Source organism: Nicotiana attenuata, chromosome 3, assembly GCF_001879085.1.
Source record: "Nicotiana attenuata strain UT chromosome 3, NIATTr2, whole genome shotgun sequence".
NCBI classification, from domain to species: Eukaryota; Viridiplantae; Streptophyta; class Magnoliopsida; order Solanales; family Solanaceae; genus Nicotiana; species Nicotiana attenuata.
The window spans coordinates 33,889,857-33,909,907 of NC_031991.1; the positions used below are offsets into that span (position 1 = coordinate 33,889,857).

Sequence of the window (20,051 nt, forward strand, 5' to 3'; positions counted from 1 at the left end):
GCAGAAGGCCACGTAACCCATCTAATCCGACCCATTTAAGACTTTTGAAAAGGGGACACACTTTGGTTCGAAATCATGGCAATATAAGCTTGAACTTTAAGGAAAATCATTACTTTTGAAAGCCATGAGACAAGCCCTCGTAGTCCTAGAGAATCATCAACATTGGCAAGAAATTACTTAAAATTATTACGAGCTGGTATAGAATAAGGCCTCGAAGCGACCGTATGAATAATTATGAAAGGGTGAGAAGTCTTGATGCACTTATCGGAGAGGAGTAACCTAAGTTATCTAGTCATAGGAAAAAGTAGAGCATGTAGATGATTGTTAGAAGAGCATCTACAAGGAATACCAACAATATTTATTTATTCTAACAAAAGGAATATGTCCCCATCCTTAATGCTATAAGACTTCCTCTTTGATGCCATGAAACATAAATGAATTTTACAATGAGAGTTATCAGATGAAATAGATAGTAGGGTAGCAAAACTAATGAGCACCATTTGGAACCAACAAGCTTAAACCAAGTTGAAGACATTAGAAGTCTATAGAAAAGGAGAAATTTGCCCACTCTCAGGGCGCTTGTAGAGTACATAAAAGTGAGGTTAATAAAATCAGATCATATAGTTGGATAACTAGTCGAGACATTGAGATAATATCGCATTGAAGATTACGGGTAAACAACACATGATGCAAGACAAATCAAAAGAAAGTGAGAGAGCCTTATGGAAGTAACCTTTACATTGTAACCACTAGGAATGGTGGTAATATAAAGCGATTACGAGAAGTTACATTTTTGAAAGAAGATCTCTGTATGTAGTCACGTGATGTATAGCTCCAGAATTCAAAAATCCGATTATGTTTAGCAACTCAACTTCACAATGAAGCACTATAGCACACTTCTACACAACCAACTATTAGCTGCCAAATTGGGAGACGCTATAAGACTTGATTGAGAGAAAAGTTTTGGCATACGAATGTGTTACTAGGTGTATTTCTCCTTGGTCAACCCAAAACCAAAGGCGAGAGTTAGAATGATAAGCAGATCGTTGGACTAGCACATGTGTAGATAATCCATTATCGAAAGGAGATCATTCAATCTCAGCAATTGCGGCATGCTATCAACCCTTAATGAACTTGAAGTGAGGTGGGAACCCAATGAGATAGTATAAAATAATTATGGAAGGTTTGCAGATGTTCATAATGAGTTCTCCATGGATTTTGACTTGAGAAATACCTGGATGCTAATGAAAGACAGAAAGACAAGAGAAACAGACGTTGTGCTACGATAAGATAACATCCAAAGGTGCGCTTGGTCTTGACGGAGAGCCTAGTAAGGGTCCTTACGAGAAAGAAGTGTTACAATGACACATAGAAGGATATGTTCTCTCATGGTTATCGAACAAGTTTTGGGAAACTAGCACAATGAATTCACTAACTAAGGAACACAATTAACACATGTTGTGGAGGTGTAAAGAGAAAATAAACATTTGTTATAAGCTGGACATGCTTCTGCTATATTAACTCCCAACTGTAATATACGACCACGCCACGAGCAACCATAATACTAGGACAAAGTGAGCTACTTACTGCGGGATGTCCCAAGTGGACACGAAAGTTATGGCGACACAACATCTTTCCTATGACGGGGATGTGAGGATCTCAATTTTCAGAGAGACTTTATGCACACGGTGACCATTTCGATTGACATGCACTCATGTGATAGGTGTTAAGGTATGCTCTTATGTTACTAGATAGTGAGAAGCTTTCATGATGATATTCTCAAGAGAGTAGATTGACTTGTTCAAACCATATAAGCCATATACACAACTGAGTAAAAGAGTGACTCGAGAAGGATCGTAACACTGGGATGCTTTACATGGGACTCGACACCACATAGGTAAACTTTACGACGGTGCATGCATAGGCACAAGTGGGCAGATGTTGTCCATTTCAATAAAATATTCTGTAAGAAATTCATCAGGTATAGTCCCTTGTTAAGAATTTAGGAAATGCAAGTCGGAAGTATTAATCCTAGAGTCATAACCCCATTCAAGATCACAATTTAGAACTTAATTCCACAAGAATGTAAATAAGAGGATTTGTAATAGAGTGGATTCACGAATAATGCGTCTCGTTCAAAGAGTCGATACGTGCAATGTTTTGTTATTCAACACCTTGTTAAGACCATGTTTATGAGAATTCTTCAATATGGATGTACATATACAACGAGTAGAAATTTTGATCTGACTCACTTAATGACTTTAGGTTGGTAGGGAAATAGCTTAATCGATACCCCTCGACTCCACATCCCTAACGTACGTAGGTAACATACTGATATACTACATGATCTGGTAGTGCATAGACATTAATAGGAACAAGGGTACTCCCCTTAGAAACAAGTTCTACCAATCCCTCCATGGCTCGATACATTCTCCTAACAAACGCTTGGGCAATCTCCCGCATATTCAATGGTGGGGGCATTCCCTCCTTTCTGCTTCCAAAATCATGAATTACTCATCTTGAGATTAAGACATAGAATGGAAATTAGCTCCCTATCTTGAGCTCTACTGCACGATCTGGAGTATCAAAGAAGGGTGAAATTCCTAAATGTCCGAATAGCCTCCAACTTATAGATGTGGTCGACTACACACCGATAAGAAGGACTCTACTAGACACGGCTCCGAGACATCCTAGGACACTTTAAAACCTTAGGCTCTGATACCAAGTTTGTCACGCCCCAAAATCCGAGGAGCGAGACTGGCGCTCAACCGAGTGAACCCGACTGAGCAAGCCTGTTAGGTTTTATTCTACCCAAACTAATTCATGAATAAATAGGAGATGGATTCCATTAATCAAATTCTATAAACATGTCATTAACGATTTCCATTTCTTTTTCATTAGCAACTTCATTCACAATTTTGAAGACATTACAAGTTTATACATCATTGCCAAACATCAATATTTCTATTTTAATTCCAATACCCGACGCTACCCACAACCTGTCTACGGAGCCTCTAAATACAACTGAAGAATAATATGGAAATGCCGGCAACAAGGCTCCGGCTATACCTCAAATACAAAGTACATGATTAACTGATGAAACAGGACCACGAAATGAAGTGGGGCTCACCAAGTCAGCTGAAAGGATGATGCGGCACTAGCTGCGACCAACACTGCCTGCTACTGAAACACCTACATCCATTTAAAGACGTAGCGCCCCTGGCAAAAGGGACGTTAGTGCCATCAAATAGCACTAGTATGTATAACTAAACACCATCTAGTTAGAAAGAACTTTCATACAAAGATAAGGAAATCACAAATATAACCCAAAAGCTTTAAACGATCACAACATTATCAATAATAAAGAATCATATAATTTTTACCTCGTGTTTCCATAGCCTTTAGTGTGGGGCATTTCATATTGTTCATCCTTGTTTGCTATACCACCGCTAGCTTGAGCGGAGTTCGATCTCGGCCCGATCGGCTAGGCTGCCTCATTTGAGACATACACTTCAATCACAATCTCTCTTCCCTTTTTATCCGGGGTTCAATATCAACATACTACCACCATGTGTGCGGCATGGCATCCGATCTCGGCCCGATCGGCTAGGCCGCCTTACCAAGGCATTTCCCTTTTCCCTCAATCATCTCAATTCAACCTTTGTTTCACATATATCGTTCCATAGGCACATGGGGCCACAACTATCACATCATATATGTGGCACTAGGCCACATCTCACATCATTCCCAATTTCAATGTTAGATTTGTAATTCAAGATAATAAGCGCACACAAGAGCAATTAAAATTGTAGGCATAGAGGAGACTTCACATAGATGGCACAACATATGCAGCTTCGATTTCAATTTAAGGTCTAAGCATTTCAATTCATGATCCATAGTCCTTGCATCTTTTCAAGTTATCAAGTATAGCATATTGATCATATTGAGACATACTTTCCACGCATATGAGGTTGCAACACCAATTCAAGTGAAAGAACAATCAATACAACAATTCAATTTTTATCTTACCGTATTCACACAACCACCGATAAAGCTCAATTTCTAAAAGATGGGGTTTTAGCCATACATACCTTGTTTAAGCTTTCCTTAAGTTACTACAACGTTCCAGAAATTCTAGAAATCCCAATCTACTTTGAGACATAACAAAATTGAACACAAATTAGGAAGGTATTCATTGTTTCAGCTCATTTGAGCCTTTTATCAAACACTAGTTGAGCATCTTGATTTCAAATCTCTTTTACAAGGTTTCCTTCATTCCCCAACCCAATCTTTACTTATTTATATTCAACAATCTTCCCATAAACCTAATTTGTACATGCATGTATACATAATACTATTACACCCAACAATCATACCTCAATAACCCATCTTATACCCCAAACTCGAAATTAAAGTCTAATGTATAGAACCTTACCTCTTAGATGAAGAACATGTGATTGGGTTCTTTGATTCTTGAAGACTTGAGCAAGAGATGGGTGATTATGAAGCTAGGTCCCTCCTTTCTCTCTCCATATGCTCTCATCTCTCTCTAATATCAGTAGGAAATGACCCCAAAATGAACCCCAAATCCTATATATTAAAATGGGGTCGGGTTATAAAAATAGGAAAAATAAGCCTCCGAAATCGGGTCTGCGATAGCAGAATGTACCGCAAAACCAAGAATGTGGGCCGCAGAATGCATCGCAAAATAGGTGCCCAAAACTGGGCAACACTGGCCCAATTTGCGACAGATCTGCGATCGCAAAGTCAAAAATGCGACAGATTTGCGATCGCGGATTCGACACAGGATCGCATTTTTCCTGCCTTTGGTAATTTGATCATAACTTTGTGTAGGAATGTCCAAATGACGAACGATTTGAAGCGTTAGAAACTAGACTCAAAGACCGTTCATCTGATAGGTTATTCATCACATAAAACCTTATACATATTAAGATATTCTCGTTCAAAGTATGGACTAGTGCAAGTACCTTTGGAATCTTAGCCTATTATGAATATTTTCCCATTTGGCTTACACTTAGGCCTCTCCTTGGACCCCACCTTAATTAATATATGACTCATACACTTGTTTACCAAATCCAATTGATGCCCATCATGTTAATAGCACATAAAAAATTATAATTAGCCTGCATGGCACCACGAAATCCTAATTTACTTAGCGAAATTTTCCGGGGCCTTACAGCGAGACAAAAATTCGACCTCGCTCGAATTTACAAGTCCAAAGTGACCTTGCCCAAGTTGGCAAGATGAAGTTCGACCTCGCTCGAACCAAAAAGTCAAGACTGGCTTCACTCAAAATTTGCAAGATGATATTCAACCCTGCTCGGGTTAACAAAGTCGAGTTCAAATTAGTGAGTCGAGTTCGACCCCACTCGGATCAACTACCAGAAGTCAGGGACTTATTGCGAGAAAATTCAAGAAATTCGAAAGGGAAAAGAGAAGGAAAAGCCAAAAACATACGAACGAAGACAAACCGACCATTTCATTCAAAGAAAAGATATCTTACAAAGGGCCAAAAAAGGTGGCCCCCACCTGGTAACAACAAAAGAACACAAAAAAACTAAGTACAGAAAGCTATAAAAATTTCACTCGGCCTTATCTCCACCACCATTTTCTCCGGCATTGTCATCATCGGAAGGAAGCCCATCTTCAATCTCAGCACCCCCACCCCTACGAGCCTCACGTGCCTTGACCCGATCATCTTCAAAAGCGGCCTTAGGAACGCTCCCCGCCGTCCACAAACCCCATACTATATATCCGTTGGGCCTCAGCATGGACCCATAGCTCGTACAAACGTGGGGACACACAGGGCAGATTCTGAGGCGGCCTGAGCCAACAGCTGCGCCTTCTCAGCCTCGAGAGCCGTACTCGGTCTCCCAGGCTCGAAGCATCCCGATCAAGTTCACCGATCCGCTCCTTGAGTTGTACTTCCCTCAGTGTGTCCATCGCCTTCTCAGTTTCCCGCTCAGACCTGAGGACACGGATAGTGTCTTCTAGCGCCGCCGTCTTCGCCAAAGCCGCCACTCGAGCTTCCTCAGCTCTCTCCAACTCGGCCACCTTCATTTCTAGCTCAGCCACCTTCTCCGCCCACTCTGCACTTAGGTTGGCAACTCTGGTGGCATTCTGCTCGAGCTCGGATCGCAAAGACAGCACCTTCGTCTTAAGGTCCTCGCATTCCACTACAACCCCTTTGCCCACTTCGAGCTCCTCATCTTTGGTACTAAGCATAGACCGTATCAGATCCTCGTCCCTTTTTTCCAACTCCTCCCTGACGGATTGAGTGCTAGTGCCCGTCCTAAGTTGCTCGCGCATCTCACGGCACCTGTTGCGATACCGCCGATACTTTTCGGCCATTTTCAGAAAAACTTCGGCCCGCGTCTCAGCCCTACGAGCACTCTCTATCTCCAGTATGTAAGTCTAAAAATAGGGGGAGAATCAGCAAAAGCAAAGGGCACAAAACAAAGAAAATAACAAAAGGGAACTCACCCTTTGGGCCATCCCGGCCACACCGCGTGACAAACTAGAATCACTGATCTCCCGAATAGATCTGCTTTCGGTGGCGGAGCACAGAAGGTCAAACTGAGGCACCAAATCCACCGTGTCCTCCAACAGATTAAAATCCGACAGGATTTCGAGTACGCCGGAAGGGCCTTCCGCCCTCACATCGACCCTGGTAAAGCCCTCATCGAACATCCTCATGTCCTCAGGATCGATATCAGAATCGGATTCATAATCCTCCACCACTACGCCCTTCAAACTCTCAGTAGCCGAAGATGGGGTACGGGCCGGCCGAGACGTCGATGGGTCGCTCGGAACAGTAGCGGCAGCCTCAAAATTCTGTGCCCCTACCGCAGCAGCCTCTTCCACGCCCGCAACGGGCATCGCCTCCACACCCTGATTGGCACCACCACCGGTTTCAGGCACCGCCAAAACGAGATCGCCCCTCGAGGGCATTTCAGCTAAAGACGCCTCTTCCAACACTATCCTTTGCCTCTTCGACGGGGTCTCTTTGCCACCGCCACGAGAAGGTTCACCCGTTGAACGGACTGTGGGGACCGGAGTCCCCGACCGAGAAGCAACCTCCAAACGAATGGTTTCGGCCGCCAACGCGTTCCGTTGAGCAACCAAACTTTGGCCGCCCTCGTCCATATTTGCTCTTGGTGCGGGCTGGGCAGAGGAAGGCGGCTGACGGAAAACAAGGGCAGGAGCCCTTGCCCTTCTCGCTCCTCTCCGATGCCAACAAGAAATTGGATCAAACAAAGATAAGATAAAGAAAAAGGATGGAGCAAAGAATAAAGCGACTAAGGCCGAAACAAGCCGACTTACCAGTGGAAGGTTTGCGCCCAAACCTCTCATAAAAAGGCGCCCATTCGCGGATCCCCATCGTGTGGGGTAGAATCGCGCTCACCCATTTGTGAATGTTGGCAACTTGCGGAAGAGGCACCCTCTCGGCTGCGAAAACAGAAGACACTACGGTCATCAAAGAGAGGCGACCAACAGCCATGTTTAAAAAATATATAATAAAAGGAAAGGGAGACCTACGGGCGAAATTCCACGCCTCAGGGAACCCGGCGGGGTTAGACACCACGTGCTCCGTGCGGACATAGAAGTAATTTTCCCAGAAGCGGCGGTTGGTCTTGTCGTCCATCGTCACCACCAAACCCTTGGTCCCTCGATGACGCATGTGAATCATCGTGCCTCTATGAAAATGGAAGGGGGGGCGACAAGGTGAAGCAAATATTGTGGAGAAATTCCTCGATCGGTTAGCTCCGCGTACTTGCTAAGCATAAGGAAGAGCTTGTATATGTACGGAGAGTGTTGGGCCGGACACACCTCGTAGAAGCGGCAAAAGTCCACCGCCAATGAGGGAAGGGGAAGCGTGTATCCAAGGACGAATGGATATGCGTAGAACGCGTAGTAGCCCGGACGGTGTATATGCACTATGTCTCGACCCGCCGGAACTAGCTAAATGTGATCGGGAATCCCCCATTTGGCTTTGAACACCGTAAGCGCTGAAGCATCCATCATCGAGAAAACAGGTTCTGACTCATCCCTAGCAGGGCTGTTGAAATCAGTCCTCGCCTTCCCTGGACGGGGAACCACCTTATCTACCGTCGGAAAACTCTCGTCTTCCACCGGACCCACTCCCTCTTTGATTTGGGGTACATCATTTTCCGGCACCAGAGCACCAATGTCTCTATCAGAGTTAGAAGAAGCACTAGCTATCTTTTCTTTGATTGAAGGAAACGAGAATGATAAGGGAAAAAGATAATGGTCACAACAAATCCTAACAGAAACATAGAAACTAGAGGAGAAGAAGAGTTGCAAAAATCTCTCTTGGGCGATTAAGAAGCGTAACGTTCAAATGAAAGATTCTCCCCTATGTATAGGGATATAAATGCCCTGAGCAGGAAAACCAAACGCTGCCATTTAGAAAATAGAAAGGGCACGGGAATCTACGCAATGCATAGAAAACGTGCACCATAATGACGCATGAGAAGTATTAATGACATTCTGAACTGAAGTGACGGTTTGACGCAAGCTCTTAAAACGTCACATCGCTACCTCGCCATGAGGTGCTCATCTCTCGCGCAAAGTGTTCAGATTTCTCACAATTTTCGAATCGACAAAGTTCGCCCATCGAGCTCGCCAAGGGCGACCCCAACGGGCGGAGGGACTAACTGTATGGGTCAAAATCTGACCAGACAAGAATCGACGTGGAAAGGGACGGCGAAAAGTTACTTGGGACAGTCGTATCCATACAACGCTATAACGACACGCACCTCGGCCACGACCGAAGTCATGTATTTAGAACGTTCGAGAGGCGAATTGGATATTACGACATTTCAAGAGGTCGACCCGTAATATAGTCAAACGACTTAAGTATTATGGTTAATGACCGTTGGGTAAAGGATAAGACCTAGTATATAAACTAAGTGAGAAGAAGAAGGAAGAGGGCTGGAAAACAAATCAAGACACAGGTTTTTCTGAGAAGATGAGAGATCTTGATCTCTCTCTCTCTCTCTCTCCACGAAGGAGAAAGAAGCAAGGAAGCTCAGATCCTCGACATACATCATTAGTCTTATCATATCAAATGTATGGGGTTCAACCTTGCAAAGATCGGTGACCCTTTTTACCTATGTATTCTTCATCGTTGTTTAATGTTATATAAATCACCACCCTCTTCTTATGTAATAGGATTCATTCAGCGTTACAGTTAAATCTTATGTGTGCTATGTTTGCTTACTCTTATCCTCTATCTTAGATCTAGGGTAAATTATCTTTGGCTAGGATTTACCTAAAATATTCTTATTTAAGTAGTTTAACAAGAAGCTCAATACTTTTTGGTCAAACAATTTGGCGCTGTCTGTGGGGAATTTCTTAGCCAAAATTTTAGTTCCCTCTAGATCTGAAGTCAGCTAGGGTTTCACTCTCCGGCTGTCGTAGCCTCACCCTCCAAATTATTCATTTAGAACCCAGTAGCTTAAAAAGGATTATAATTCCGAAAATATAAGGTTCAAATCATGATTCCGCCTCTAATTATATAGTATATACTATGCATCCGCCGGTTGTTTTTAATTTAAACGGTTGAGTGAACGGCTATTTAAGTAAATTTTTCTTTTTAAAAAATTCTTTGGGTTGGGCCATCCTAGGCCTCCTTAATTTGATCATGGACAAGTCCTTTTGCAAGGGCTAGTCTGATGGAGCAATGAATTTGGGTTATTATATCACCAAGGCCCAAATGATATTTTTTGCTTTTGGACAAGATAAAGATTTTCTCTTGTTACTCCCCCTTCCAATCTCAACCAATCATTCTGGTAAATCAACTAGCTCAATTTCCATGTCATCAACCACCTCAAATTTTTTCTCTTTCTATATTTTTCCTTCTTTTTACCCCCTATGATTGATTAAGACCACCAGAACTTTTGGCCAGTATCCAAGTTTCTTGAACTAGTTCAAAGAAAGAAAAATGTCTGCTTTTGCTCCTTCTAGTGGACTCACACTTCAATCAACTAAAGACCATAACTTTAGGCAACTTTTGTCATCTCATTTCATCAATCATGTTCAGGTAAGTAGAGTCCCTTATGCAATTCCTTTTCTTTCTGTGAATGTACCCTTTAGAGTTAATTCAAGAAAGCTTAAACCAATCACTGTTTCAGCTGCCTCTACTATTGAAAGCCCCAAAATTTCATTCAGAGGTAAAAATCCAAAAGATATTAATGTTTTAGTTGTGGGGTCAACTGGTTACATTGGAAAATTTGTGGTTAAGGAGTTAATTAATAGAGGGTTTAATGTTATAGCTATTGCTAGAGAAAAAAGTGGTATTAAAGGAAAGAATAGTAAAGATGATACCTTGGAACAATTAAATGGAGCTAATGTCTGTTTTTCTGATGTTACTAATTTGGAGAGTTTGGAGAAAAGTGTGGAGAATTTAGGGGTTCAAATTGATGTTGTTGTGTCTTGTCTTGCTAGTAGAAATGGTGGGGTAAAAGATTCTTGGTTGATTGATTATGAGGCTACAAAGAATAGTCTTGTTGCTGGTAAAAAGTTTGGGGCTTCACATTTTGTTTTGTTGTCTGCAATTTGTGTGCAAAAACCCCTTCTTGAATTTCAAAGAGCTAAGCTGAAATTCGAGGCGGAGTTGATGAAAGAAGCAGAAGTGGATGATGGATTTACTTATAGTATTGTAAGGCCAACTGCATTTTTCAAGAGCTTAGGAGGTCAGGTTGAATTGGTGAAAGATGGGAAACCTTATGTGATGTTTGGTGATGGAAAGTTGTGTGCTTGTAAGCCGATAAGCGAGCAAGATTTGGCTTCTTTTATTGCTGATTGTGTACTGAAAGAGGATAAAATCAATCAAGTTTTGCCTATTGGAGGACCTGGGAAGGCGTTGACGCCATTAGAGCAAGCGGAAATTTTGTTTAAACTTGTGGGGAAAGAACCAAAGTTTCTTAAGGTTCCCATTGAAATAATGGACTTTGCGATTGGGTTGCTTGACTTCCTTGTAAAAATATTTCCATCGTTGGAAGATGCGGCCGAGTTTGGGAAGATTGGGAGGTATTATGCAGCAGAGAGTATGTTGGTTTGGGATCCTGAGACCGGGGAATATAATGCCGAGGCGACACCTAGTTACGGAAAAGATACATTGGAAGATTTTTTTCAGAAAGTACTCAAAGAAGGAATGGCTGGTCAGGAGTTAGGGGAGCAAACAATATTCTAAAATTCTCCATCATATTGAAAGTTTGTTATCAAAGAGGTCTTAACTAGCTACTCTCTGACAAATCAATTTTGAGGTATGCAGTTTGTCCAGCTGTAGCAGATATTGAAAAGTTATCAATTTATTTATGTGTACATTTTACTCTAATATGAATATATGCGGTCCTACCTATCCAATAATGGAATATGGAATGGTGTAAATTCCTGAATGTTAAGCAGCTCATCTATCATGCGCACTTTTCTTAATTGTTACTTCTTATAACTAGTTGTGTCAAATTAGAGAATTCTTTTCCTGCATAGAGAATATGGAAATTACCCTGCTGTCAAATTGCACTGTCTAGGATATGCTAGAGGTAAATTTAACACCAAATGAGCAATTTAAATGATCCCTTATCGAGGATAATTTCTGAGAACAGATGGTGGAGTTCAGTTTCAGAAGATGATAGATGTTCTTTTAGAGTTGGTGTTATGCTCTGGTAATATATAATAACTACTGAAAAAGCCATTTATACGAGTCAGCTGATATATGGTATTTATAGGACTGGTCATTGCAGTCATGGTTCACTTACTTTGTATGTGATGGTCTGGTTTATTTGGTTTAAAATGTGGCCTTCAAATCTAGGTAGCCCAACCCCAAACCCAATTTTGCAACTATACATCTTTGTGCACAATTGGTTCGCAAATTTTGGAGTCTGTAGAGAGCCTTTCATCCGTAAGACTCACCCTTTTCGTATGATTCTTCGTCATTCTTTTAAGTTTTACCCTCCTCTGAGGGTGCAATTGATATGTAATTGTCTGATCGTACTAACTTGTCTTAGTTTGGAAATGCTTCTTTCATAAGATTAACATATCAATTGCACCCTCAGAGGAGGGTGCAATTGAAGAAAAATCCCAGTAATAATTTAACTCAAAATCTAGATAAGGATATCTTACATCGTATATTATAAGATGGTAGGTGTGAAAGCAAGTCAAAGATGTGGTTTGATGAAGTGAATGCATAAGAATTGAATATCTGTTCTTGGCTAGTTTGAACAGCAACATGTGTCTGGTTCTGGACATCGTCCAACATTATATTTGAATCCAAAATGCAGATGGTCTGCTGGTGTACCATTAGAACTAATTGAAATAAAACACTGTAAATTGGAAACTTTTGTTAATCCCAAAACAGGTAGATGATTGAATTCATGTACAAACACTGATGCAATAGCTAATGCTCACAAGAAAAGAGACAAACATACACAGATCAAACTTAAACTTGAATACTACAGACTGTCACATGCTGACATTTAACGAGGGGTTTTCTGCTATACATCAAGAATGGTACTTTTTATGGCTAGCTTGTTTACTTTGGGATCTTCTTAGAAAGAGAGTATACAGAGAGGAGAACAAGAAGAAGAAGCAGAACGGTCGAGAACAATGAGACTCCAATGGAAGCTCCAATGTATCTGCAGAACTTGCCATACATGTTGCAAACCTTTCCCCATCCCACATGAGTGTTGCCTTTTAGTCCTATGTATGCCACTGATGCTGCTGCTCCGGTTGCTGATGCAACTATCCCTAGCAAAAGCTGCAAATATACATAAAGATTACTATCGCGAGCAGTGGTGGACCCAGGATTTTATCCATAGTTGTGTCATAGTGATAGTAAACAATATTCTTAGAACCTAAGCGGAAGCTGGAATTATTAGACCACTAGGACACACTCTTGATTGTGTCAAAAAGTTCATAACGAGAATTTCATAACCCCTAATATGGAAGCGTTGATACAACCGAAGGCTCGAGAAACCTCGAGCATAATATACGCTACCATTGGAGATACTTAAGCACATTCTAATCCATTGTTGAAGAATAAGACAATCAAGAAAGTCTCCAACCCCACCCCAAACCCCATCACAAGGTACATCTATAACTATTCAAGAAGAGACTCGAAGTGGAAGGAAAACGAAGGTTACTTAAAGCCGGTCAGCCAAAGAAAATCAACTAGTCTAGTTCTGAAGTGAGTAGGAAAAGATGGTATTTTTCGGTTGTGTTAGGGCGGGGGCCGGGTACCCTATTAGAAATATGAAGCCATAAAAGAGTGTAAGAACTTACAACATCAATGATAATGAAATGGGAAATAATCTTTGCGGAGCAACCAGGCTTAAAGAGGGAGTACAAGGAGCCAAGTGCAGTAAGTATGCTGAAAAAACCAGCCACACAGAGTGCTGCTACAAAATAGCTGCAACATAAATAATTCTGTGTTAGGTAGCTTTCTGAAATCAGTTGGAAATGTTCAAATGTAACCAACATTATTTAGTCTAAATGAATTGATAAACAAGTGGTAAAAACATATATAGGTGTAACAATCAAGATATATTTTTTTTTTATTTTTATTATTATTAAGTGATATAAAAATCAAAAATTTGACAGAATCAAGAATAATGAGATTTGACTCATAAATAAAATAGCCAGTTGAGGCCGCTGCAAATCCACTTGTTTTGTGTTCACATATTTTCAGAATTATTATTGACTAAGAATAGATACAAAAGCTCCAGTCAATAACAAAATATAATATAGTTTAACAATAAAAACAAAAGAACGAAAAAAGAAAAGAAAAGAGTTGGCTTGGCAACCACCCGCGATTGCACTTAATCGGGGGGAATAAATATACAAAGTTCCAGTCAATATTGAAAAATAATAAATAAAGGAAAAAAAGTGGCTCTGTACTTTAAGATGTGAGTTGTTAGATAGGAGGATCTTTCAAGTGGTAAGTACCTTCACCTTTTTATCTATATCTATCTATCTATACTATATTAAAAGTACGAAGATCCTATCGAAATGTTGATCGCCTTTTTTATCTTTTTTAAGTGAATTTTATATTAGATATAATTATAATTGTAGTAATTAATTATTTTCTTTTGAAGAAAAATAAAATTGTTTGTACTTTCCTTTAGGTTTATGATTCTTTAGATTTTACTTTGCTTAGGAAAGGTCTGCATATCTTTACGCAGTATATCTTTTTTATGTTTTTGGTTTCCTTTAGCTTTTTTTGTTTTGTTTTTTAAAGGTTTCCTTTAGGTTTTGGATTCTAAATTAGAGTAGATTTTAGGATTCTTAATTTATATCGTGTCTTTTATTTTCATTGTTACTTACGGTGGGTCTTTTCTTTGTTTAGGTTTAGGATTCAATTTAAGTTTTGGGTTATCAATAGTAGGTTTTGTGTTTTCTCTTTAGGTTTCGAAAATTATTGGACCAAAACAATTTAGAATAAGGAGTAGCTGACAACTTCTATAGAAAAAGCCGCAATTTTTATATTCTTTTATCATAAATTCTTCATAGTATCAATATCTACATAGGTAAATTTGCCTATGATATGAGGTGAATTTTCTAACCTATAACATGTTGTTAAGTTATGCAATAATAGACGTTCGTGCATTCTTAATAAACAAATGCAAATTGAAAAGCTATCAACTGTGATATTTGTATATAATATCTCATATATGATCATTAGTTGAAAATTGACTTATTTATAATTATTGTAATTGTTATTTGGATCATTGCATCCATAACATAATATTGGTTAGGCATCTACTCATATCAATTGAAGATTTTGTAAATTCAAGATTATTTTTGTTATATATTTTATAGTTAAAATTACTAATTGTTATGACAGCTTTTGTTCTATGTTCTATAGTTAAAATTACTAATTATTATACCAACTCAAGCTGCTCGTATTTGGTATGATTTTTTTTATTTTATTACCTCATTTAATTGATTATATTATACATATTACTATCGTAAATTTGTGTCCTTTAAGAGTAGCCTTTGGTAAATGGCACCCCAACATCTATTTGAAATTATAACAGTTTCATTAGTTCACGTAAACAATCCTTCTTATCTCATAAATTATTTTATACAATCTTTTTGGTGCAGTTCCTAATTTAGTACGTCTTGAAAAGTATTGCCTTTATTGAAGTTCAACTATGATTTTTCTTTTTTTACATTTCGAGCCTTGAGATTGTGAATTTCCTTAAATTGCATGCTAATTTAACATTTTACTGTTAGAGGACTATAGTTCTCTAGATAAAAAAACTGCAACATTGGATGATTCTAACTAGATTAAATATGGTAACAAAATAAAAAGTTGCTAGCTTAATATTTTGATAGTACGCGAATTTCGATTGGATCAAAATACGTCAGTACATTAAAATAATTCTTTTTAATAAGTTCAATCCTTATTATTGGTTCAAGTATTTCTTTTAAAATTTCTTTAATAAATTATAAGATATTTTGATTGGCTTCTATTACTTTACTGCCATGTTGGTATTAGAACACTTGTGCGCACATGATTTCAGGTACTCGCAAAATCGCAATCGGCACTAATATTGAATTTGCAAATACGAGTATGTGCTAATTATCAATTTAAGAATACAAGAAAAAATTATTAAAAAATAGATAGATTATATACTAAATTTCTAAAAGATTATTTATATGTACATGAACGAATTTAAATTTAGTATACAGAGCTATCATAGGATAAAATAATCAAATATAAAAATAACTTTCTCCAAAGCGCTTATTCAAAAATCTTTTAAAAAACCAAGGTTAAAGTTAAAAATAAATTTTTTTTCCAAGTTTATATATGAGAAATCAAATACATTTCTTATATTATACTCCATACATTCGATCTATTGTTTGTTCAATAAATCAAATATTTATTAATCGAAAGTATATCTAATAAATATTTTTGTTATTACTTGATTTCCGTATTTGTGAATTTAAAAGACCCCTTAGGCTACATAAAGGAGAAGATTGGCGCTAAGAAAAAATTAGACAATAGAGAAAATTTAATTACAGTGTAACACTTAAAGTCAAATTGGTAAAATGCCAACTTGAAATACTAAGGATAAGACAACAGAAGATAATATTTTGTATTATAAATGGATTTATTAATTTTTTTTTATATTCCAACAATGACAACTCTGGGTATTTTTTTTATATATCTGTAAGTTATCTGTTTGTAAAATATTAACTCAATATTAGTCGTGTTTGGATTTTACACTGTAGTTGTCAATTTTTCTTGAGCTATAGGGACAACCTCTTCATTCCAAAACTCTAAAGAGATTTAAAAAAAAAAATTCAATAGGTTTTATTTGACAAATCTTTAAAGAATCTTGATAACAATATTTATGCATGACTTGCTTGTTTATAATATTAGATCACTTAAACAATAACAACTTTCATAAGGTATTCCGGAAGAGGTCTTTAAAAATAGAATAAAGCATTTACGGATTTTTATAAAGAAAGATCTTTTTTCTTTGTTGTATTAGCTAAATGGGATCAACATTCATCATTCAAGAAATTTATTTTTTGTTTTATAACCAAAGACATTATTTAAATATTATCTATGTAATTTTTAAAAAATTATATATTCATTGATATAGGGTACACGCGCAAAGCGCGTACCCTAGGGCTAGTCTTAAGAATATTACAGATCTGAGTCACTAAAGAAGTAAAATAGAAAGCTCGAAATAATCATCTCAAGTTAAAGGCAGAGAATTCTAATTAAATCGTGTTCCCACAAAAAAATATTCCTTTAATTTGGTCCAATTTAATTGTAGTATTTCTTTTTTACACGTCCCTTAAAAAATTAGTACGTAAGGACTTTCTGTTTATTATACTCTTATTTACTCTTCATATTTAGGTTACCTATGCTATGTAATCAATGTTTTTTTTTTTACCTTTAATACTAAGGGTAAAATAAAGAAAAATTAATATATCTTATTTTCTAAAATGATAAGTACTTTAGACATTTTAATAACTATGGTGGCTAAAATGGAGCGGAGGAAATACTTGTTAAAATGCAATCACGCAAAATTCTGGCTACACAAAACACCTAAGAATTTCTTTAATTTGCTATCTTGAAAGAAATAAGGCTAACCTTTCTTATAATCATACTAACAAATTAAATGATCACAGCATGTGATTGGTGATGGATGAGTCTTACTAATCATAAGAATTTTCTCTTCATAATCAACTATATTTCAATAGTTTCTCTTACGTACTAAGTAATACAATCTTTGCAACGCACATGAGCAATAATTTTCTTCTTGATAATTATCTTATCATGCCCGATGATGAAAACTAGTAGTATATGTGTTACTCCCTCCGTTCACTTTTACTTGTCCACTATTGACTTTGCACACCCTTTAAAAATAATAAATAAAGTGCATGATTTACCATGGTACCCATATTAATTGGTGTTTAGTCTTAATGGATCTGGAAAATGAATTGGAATGAGTAATTAATGCTAAGGGAAAAAACAGGAAAAATAAATTATTTTTCTCTTGGTATACGAAAGTGGACAAGTAAAAATTAAAATCTATTTTTAGAATAATGGACAAGTAAAAGTGAACCGAGGGAGTACTATTTTACTATTTGAAAAATCTGCTACATCCCATGACAAAGTCATAACCTTAGTTGAGGCTTCTTAAATTTGATCACAGTTCAAAATAACCTTCACATACATTGGTCTTCGCTACACATCAATATTCCCCCTGTCCCCCCCCCTCCCCCCCCCTCCCCACAGGGGGTCAATTCCCCCTTTAAAAAATTCTTTAAAATGTTAAGTATATATATGTTAAATCCTAGCCATATAACTTGGATAGTACAAGGTAATTACTATGTAGTCTTAACTTATTTTGAGGTTAAAATTCAACATTTTATACGGAAGGATTACGTGTATATATCTTTTTTCATAACTTGATAGTATAAAAATTATTTTACACTAGCAGTGTATAAAAGTTAGACTCACGTATGTTATGTTGACGAAAGAGAAGATATTTAAAACTTACATAAGTGCTGGTGAATGATTGAACTTAGCAGGGAGAGGAGCTCGGTAAGGTGGAAATGGTGTTGGAACGATTTCCGTTTGCTTACTAATTGACATGACCACCACAGAAACTAATGCTGAAGCAAATACTAACAACCTCAACACCACATCCGCCACCTTAAAGTAGTCGGTTGGTCCAGTCGTCGGTGGCGGAGCCGCCTTTTCTGGCTCTGCCACCGATGCTTCTGCGGGTGGACCAACCTTTTCGGGTTCATGAGTAGCCATAGGTGCACTATAGTACTACTAGAGGTGCCAAATTGTTTTGAATGATAATTAAGTTAGTGACTCTAAGAAGTGTATGACTAATTAACACAATCGATACTGATATTTATAGGATGTACGTTAACCTAACTAAGGTGGTTGGAATTGCCCACACGCCAAGTTTTTGATTAATTGGATTATATTTTTCTTGAAGATGTTATCAAAGTTAATTGATGCTAGCTCAAAAAAAAATTCTTGACGTCATGATTGATATAGAATGATATAATACGTATATAATTAAGATTCTTGTTGGTGTTTAGTCTAATTTTATGAAGGATTTCGAAGCTTTTACATAAAGTTGAAAATGATTTAATGATTATCTTGAGTTGTAAAGCTTTATTCTTGGCCAATTATCATTATAGTCTTCTATTAGGTAAATACTAACTATTTTCCTAACTTCTACTTTTCTCGGTGTATGCATCACAATTTTGACACTGCTTGAGTTAATTAAGGTTGCTCAAGGAATATATTTATGTTAAATTTATATGAATACTAAATAAACGTAATTTTCAACATCTCCAAAAGAATTACTTAACTTGTGTGATTTTATCCATTTAATCTCTGCTCGTGCCATTTACGTTATTGCATTTGTGTAATGGATAAATTAAAGAATAAGAAAGTTGGCGAGTTGGGTTCTATAAAAAGACAATATAGTCGATTCAATCCCTAATGTTGCTAAACCACCAGCCAAAATTAATATGTGGGGTTTCCCACAGGTCCACAACATTAATCTGACTGGTTTAATTTCTTAATTGGTTCCTTGTTATGGGGTTTATTTAATTTGGGACATTACTATATGTTCAGAGCAGGGTTTAGAATTTTTTTAATTAATAATGGTATTGAGTATTGTTTCATTTTTTATTACAATAAAGTAGTATGTCATTTACAACTGCTTTGTGACAGTTGATGATAATTTAGTATAATATTCACTTTTCAAAAAATCAATTTACATACATATATATATTTTGAGCCGAAAGCAATCAACATGTTAACAAGGCAGAGTTAAAGTGCGTTTAGACGAGTCAAATAACTTTTGCTTAAATTTATATTTAGAAATTAAATAAATATGCATAAATATTTAATTACAAAAAACAATAACTAAAGCAAACTATGAATTTATAAATTCATAATCATAAACTTCAAATGTTACCTCCGCTCCCGCACGGTCAATATTCTTTGAAAGAAAAGGATTAATCACTCATGACCTTAAGATTGTGTGTGTTGTTGCGTAGTGGGTGGCTGATCTTCCGCTTGTACTTTTCTTTTGACTAGTCTTACGATACGCGCGTTGCACGTGTAACCTATCTAAATGAGTATAAAACTTATAATTTTAAATATTATTTTTGAATTAAAATAAATGTGTAAATTTATTTCAACAAAGAATATTGATTATGTATATATAGTTAATTCAATAAGGAATATCAATTTATACCTTTCTCTCTCTATGTTTTCTTTTAGCTCTTTTAAATACTACCTTAAATTACTTATGAATAAATGTATCTAATTTATTTTCATTAATTTCATAAATTTATCTTATCTATGTTTTACTTTTCGAGTATTGTAATTGGATTTGTAATTTAATATGTGTATAAATTTACAATATGTATTCAACTTATTCAAATAATTAACTTAAAGTATAGTAATTTATTACTTTAAATTGAAATACTACCATTATTTTCTAAAC

The 20,051-nt window shown here is 37.1% G+C and overlaps 2 protein-coding genes across 2 annotated transcripts; one reads left to right on the plus strand and one right to left on the minus strand.

The window, feature by feature from the left end:
* Positions 9,823-11,481, plus strand: LOC109223504 (divinyl chlorophyllide a 8-vinyl-reductase, chloroplastic). Its single transcript, XM_019387845.1, has one exon. The coding sequence runs from the start codon at positions 9,989-9,991 to the stop codon at positions 11,237-11,239; it is 1,251 nt and encodes a 416-aa protein (XP_019243390.1). The 5' UTR covers positions 9,823-9,988; the 3' UTR covers positions 11,240-11,481.
* LOC109223505 (CASP-like protein 1) lies at positions 12,356-18,404 on the minus strand. The gene is made up of 3 exons (XM_019387846.1): positions 18,069-18,404; positions 13,327-13,453; positions 12,356-12,802 (listed from the first exon to the last, which is right to left on the minus strand). Exons 1-3 carry the CDS (start codon positions 18,329-18,331, stop codon positions 12,578-12,580), a joined length of 615 nt encoding a protein of 204 aa, XP_019243391.1. The 5' UTR covers positions 18,332-18,404; the 3' UTR covers positions 12,356-12,577.

What these genes read in the sequence shown, in the direction of transcription:
- LOC109223505 (XM_019387846.1), bottom strand. Translation starts at nt 18,331, where the DNA reads ATGGCTACTCATGAACCCGAAAAGGTTGGTCCACCCGCAGAAGCATCG. An exon ending in AATCATTCACCAGCACTTAT is followed by an intron (nt 13,454 to 18,068) that starts GTAAGTTTTAAA and finishes TTTATGTTGCAG; the next exon opens with CTATTTTGTAGCAGCACTCT. An exon ending in ATTTCATTATCATTGATGTT is followed by an intron (nt 12,803 to 13,326) that starts GTAAGTTCTTAC and finishes GTATATTTGCAG; the next exon opens with CTTTTGCTAGGGATAGTTGC.
- LOC109223504 (XM_019387845.1), top strand. Translation starts at nt 9,989, where the DNA reads ATGTCTGCTTTTGCTCCTTCTAGTGGACTCACACTTCAATCAACTAAA.